This window comes from Onychostoma macrolepis, chromosome 15 (assembly GCF_012432095.1).
Source record: "Onychostoma macrolepis isolate SWU-2019 chromosome 15, ASM1243209v1, whole genome shotgun sequence".
NCBI lineage: Eukaryota > Metazoa > Chordata > Actinopteri > Cypriniformes > Cyprinidae > Onychostoma > Onychostoma macrolepis.
In genome coordinates, this window is record NC_081169.1 from 30,648,789 (window position 1) to 30,653,788 (window position 5,000).

General features: G+C 32.6%; 1 protein-coding gene across 1 annotated transcript in view; it reads left to right on the forward strand.

Moving 5' to 3' along the window:
- clpb (ClpB family mitochondrial disaggregase) overlaps nt 1–5,000 on the forward strand; it is a 44,902-nt gene that overhangs the window by 23,738 nt on the left and 16,164 nt on the right. Inside the window, exon 6 of the mRNA XM_058799615.1 lies at nt 4,140–4,237. Within this exon, the coding sequence (XP_058655598.1) occupies nt 4,140–4,237 (98 nt within the window). The remainder of the gene's footprint in view (nt 1–4,139; nt 4,238–5,000) is intronic.

Genomic DNA, 5,000 nt, shown 5'->3' on the forward strand with positions numbered 1-5,000 from the left:
CGAGGAGCATCTATCAGGCCGATGACATCATCAGTGTGAGACAGACTAATGCGATGAGAACGAGACGAGCGTCCGTCTGTGTGCTGGACCTACATAGACAGCATTTAACATCAAATCAGAACTGACTCTCTCAATTCATACAGCTGCACTTATTCTGAACGCGTCATTTGTTATTCTACAGAAAAAGTATGTTTGTCTTCGTAAACTTTCTTTTAAATGTAATGACTTGTTTCTCCTCCTTGATTAAAATGAGCTGTTTTACCCAGTGTATGTTTATGCTAGATTATGTAATATTGTGCAATATGCTACAGATTGTGTGCTTCTGAAAGCAGCTGAGTCGCAGCGAGGGTTCATGATGCTTCAGATGCTGACTGTGAAGCCAATCAAGCTAATGGCTTTATAACAAAGCAGATGACCTGTATTGTTCTTAAATCATTATGTATTATAATAATAATAATATATGTATTATTCATATATAATGAGTATACAATTAATAATTATATATATATATATTAAAACAAATTATATAAAATGTATTATTAAAAATTATATGAATCCTTGCATAATTAGAATAAATGAAGAGTATAATAAATAATATATAATAAATAGATGTGTATTAATTATTTATATGCATATAAAATTATGTACAATTGTTATTAAAATAAAATATGAATATAATAATAAATGATAAAAATTGTAATAACAATTCTAATAAATTATATATATATATATATATATATATATATATACATATTAGTGATGTCAAACGATTAATCTCATCCAAAATAAAAGTTCTTGTTTACATAATATGTGTGTGTGTATATTTATTATGTATATATTTAAGAAAAATATATAATGTTTATACATTTAAAATATTTATATATAATATCAATTATATTATTATAAATATGTACATGGAAATATTTTTTAAATATATGCTGTGCAATTAATCGTTTGACAGCACTAATATATATGTATACTGTAAAATATTACATATGCTGTATACACTTCTGTTCGAAAGAACTTTGCTTCTGAAGACGTTTTTCATCAAGGCTGCATTTATTTGATCAAAAATACAATAATCGTGTTAAATATTACAGTTTAAAATAGCTACTTTCAATGTGAATATATTGTGTCAAAAAATTGTATATTGTATTTCTGATCAAAGCTGTATTTTCAGCATCATTACTGCAGTCTTCAGTGTCACATGATCTTCAGAAATCATTCTAATATACTGATTTGCTGCTCAACAAACATTTCTGATTATTATCAATGTTAATTTTTATTTAATTTTTTTTTTTTGTGGAATCCGTCGTACATTTTATTTTTCAGGATTCACAGATGAATAGAAAGTTCAAAAGAACAGCATTTATTTGAAATAGAAATCTTGTGTAACATTATAAATGACTTTACTGACACTTTTGATCAATTTAATGCATCCTTAATGAATAAAAGTATTTATTTTTTAATAATAATCAGCTGTGTGTGTGTGCACAGATAAACCAGTCGAGTCTCCTTATGAGCCATTTTTCTTTATAAGTATTTTTCCAAACTTCCGAGGGCATTTTTCATCAGTTTTGCGCTCTAAGTCTGTCGGAGTTCAGAACACACACCTGCGGGCAGGTGAGCGGCTTTATTTCCCTCATGAGCGACCGGTCAGTGCGAGTCTCCATCTATCACTGCTTTCCTGGAGGTGTGAGGGCTCTGAGCTCTGACCACAGCCCCAGTAGAGCTCACCCTGCCTGGGGACGGAGCGAGCGAGACGCCCCTGACTCCCAGCGGTGAACTCTGACCCCGGGGGTCAAACACCGCCACCAGCTGCAGCGAGTGTGTGTGTGCGTGTGTGTGTGACCCTGCAGCCGTGAGCCCGTCGGGAACCGTGTGTGATATTAGACGAGTAAATGATGCTATTTATTATGTCGCTACGAGAGACTCGCTGCGGAGGAGAGACGAGCTCGTCTTGTATTTCTTTATTAGTTTTCCTGTTTCTGTTTGTCCGCTATCGATTGAGATTTGTTAGACGGACACGTTTAAGGTTTTATCAATAATTCGGGCGATTACCCACAATGCCCGGGGACTCGGCAGCTCCAGTGTACGGATATTGATTCTGCGTTTGCGGATGAACTGTATTTTACAAGCGGGGAAGGAAGTGTTTGTTCCATGTCTAATTTAATGTGGGATGATGTTTTTATTTCTGTCTGTTTCTTTGTGTTAGAGTCGAGCGCTGAGATCGTGACAGAGGGCGAGGTTTTACTGTAGTTTTTACCGCAGACGTGTCCCAAACACATCGAGACCAGAAAGAACGCATTATTAAAATACTTAAAATAAAATCATTTGTGTCAACTAAAATATCTAAGTTGTCACTTAGTACAAGTTAAAATGTTAAGTTGACTAAACTTTTTTTTTGTTAAGTTGACTAAACTTAAAATTTTAAGTCAGCGGGGTAACATTATTTTAAGTTGACTCAACAAATTATTTTTTAATGCAGAATTCATAAAAGCGCCTGATTATTTCCTGAAAAACTTTGCATTTTTAACAAACTAAGAGAAGTGCATTTAAAGATAATATCTTAAAATAGATTCATTTTATACAGTATTATTTCTTAAATATAAAATATATTGAATGTTCGTTTACTGATATATCCAGTTAAGTAAAGTTTGCCTGGTTTGTTATTATTTATTTATGACATATATGGAGAATTAAAGTTTTTATTTGTCTCCCTTTTTAATTTTAATATTTAATAATATATATATTTTTTTTCACATTATAATCATGCTAAAAATCGTTCTAGTTTAAACTGACCATATTATGAAATCTTGTAAACTCATAAATAACACAAATAACAAATGTCAAGTTTTATGATCTTGTTAACACTTCCTGAAATATTTTGCAATTCTAGCTAAATAAGTGCTTTTTAAGATATTGCATAATATTTTGTTCTATTTAATATTATATTAAATATAATATAATAATTTATTCCATGTTTATCCAACAAATTGCAACTTTTACTTGATGATTATTATAGATTATAGAGGAACAAATTATGCATCATTTATTTTATTAGGGTAAACATATACAACCTTTTTGTGAGGGTTTATGTTTTTATTTGTCTCTCTGTATAATTTTAAATACTTAGTTATAATAAGTTAATTTGATTTGTGTTCATCATGTTGAAAATCAAAAAAAGTATTTCATACAATGCATTTTCAAAATAGACATAACATATGATTAATAAACACATTTTTCAATGAATTTACTGCAAGAATTAATATATGGTGATGTATAGCATTACATAATTTTAAAATTACTCTTACATCATATAATATTTTGATTGTACCATCCACCCTATACTTTATGGAAATGTATTTCCGACACAAAATAAAAATTTTGATTTTTATCTCTCAATTCTGACTTTTTTCTCAGGATTTTATATCTCGAAATTGAGAGTTATTGTGGGACTTTTTTTCTCAAAAATGCGAGTTATTTGTTGTGAGATGTAAACTCATAATTCCGACTTACACCGAATTGAGAGTTTATATCTTGTAGTTCTCAGAAATGTTATATATTGCGTTATGTTATTTATTTAAAGCTATTAATTGCGAGCTGTAAATTCACAATTCTGACTTTTTTCCGATTTTATATCTCGTCGCAATTCTGACTCTTTTTCAGAATTTATCTTGTAATCTTGTGTCCAGTTACTAATTACAAGATGTAAACTCAGAATTATGCGTGCAATAAATTTTCACGTCTGTGTTCAAAAATGGGAGTGACAGTTAAAGGGTTAAATTTTCATTCTGTGGCGGAAATAATCTTCTGTAATACTTCGTGCAGTTCAGATGCTGTCGTGTTTTTGCTGCATCGGCATGTGTGTGTGTGTGTGTGTGTGCGGGGGCAGGTCAGGGCAAAAGGCAGCGCTAAACATCGCACATCTGACACACACTGCGGTGTGTTTTAATTGTCAAACACAAGCACAGTGTGACGTCATCCCCGCAGGAGTCAAACACACGTGCTGACGTCCGGATGCAGCCGGCCGAGTGTCATTCACACAACACTGTCCACACAGACCCCCGACCGAGAGCCACCGCTTGACCCCACACCCTAACGTTAACCTCTGACCTCTGACCTCTCGCCGTGTGCAGGTGCCAACCCCTTACAGAAGAACGACCTGGGCCACACGCCGCTGACGTACGCCAAAGAGGGAGAGATGGCCACGCTGCTGAAAGAGTCCCAGAACACGGTAAAACACGGCAAAATCATGGTGAAATCACACAAAATGCTAGAAGGTGGGGTTTTTTGACAGACTGAAAGTCACTCAGAACTTACTTTCTAAATAGTATTTAATAATATTTGTGACTCTGGAGCACTAAAGCAGTCATAAGCAGCACAGCTATATTCGTGGCAATAGCCAAAAATACATTGAATGGGTCAAAATTATACATTTCTCTTTTATGCCAAAAATCCTACTGTAAATATATCAAAACTTCATTTTTGATTAGTAATATGCATTGCTCAGAACTTCATTTAAACAACTTTAAAGGCGATTTTCTCAATATTTAGATTTTTTTGCACCCTCAGATTCCAGATTTTCAGATAGTTGTATCTCAGACAAATATTGTCCAACAAACCATACATCAATGGAAAGATTGTTTATTCAGCTTTAAAACAATTAACCTACATGACTGGTTTTGCGCTCCAGTGTTATTATCTTGAGTAATAGGGAATGAGATCCTTGTCTTAGTGATGACTTCGAATTTTCATTACAAAACTTTATAATTATCTACATTATCTATATCAACCCATTTATTAATTTAATTTGTTATTATGTGATTTCAAGCCATGGTAAATCATATTTTATCATATTTGTGTAGATTTTATAAGCCTAGTTATCAATAGCAGCACTACATAAATGAGTAAAGTTAGAGAAATATTGGTTTTAGAATTATTTTTAAATACCACTGTCCAGTAATTATGTATGACTGGAAAAGTCATGGAGATTCATT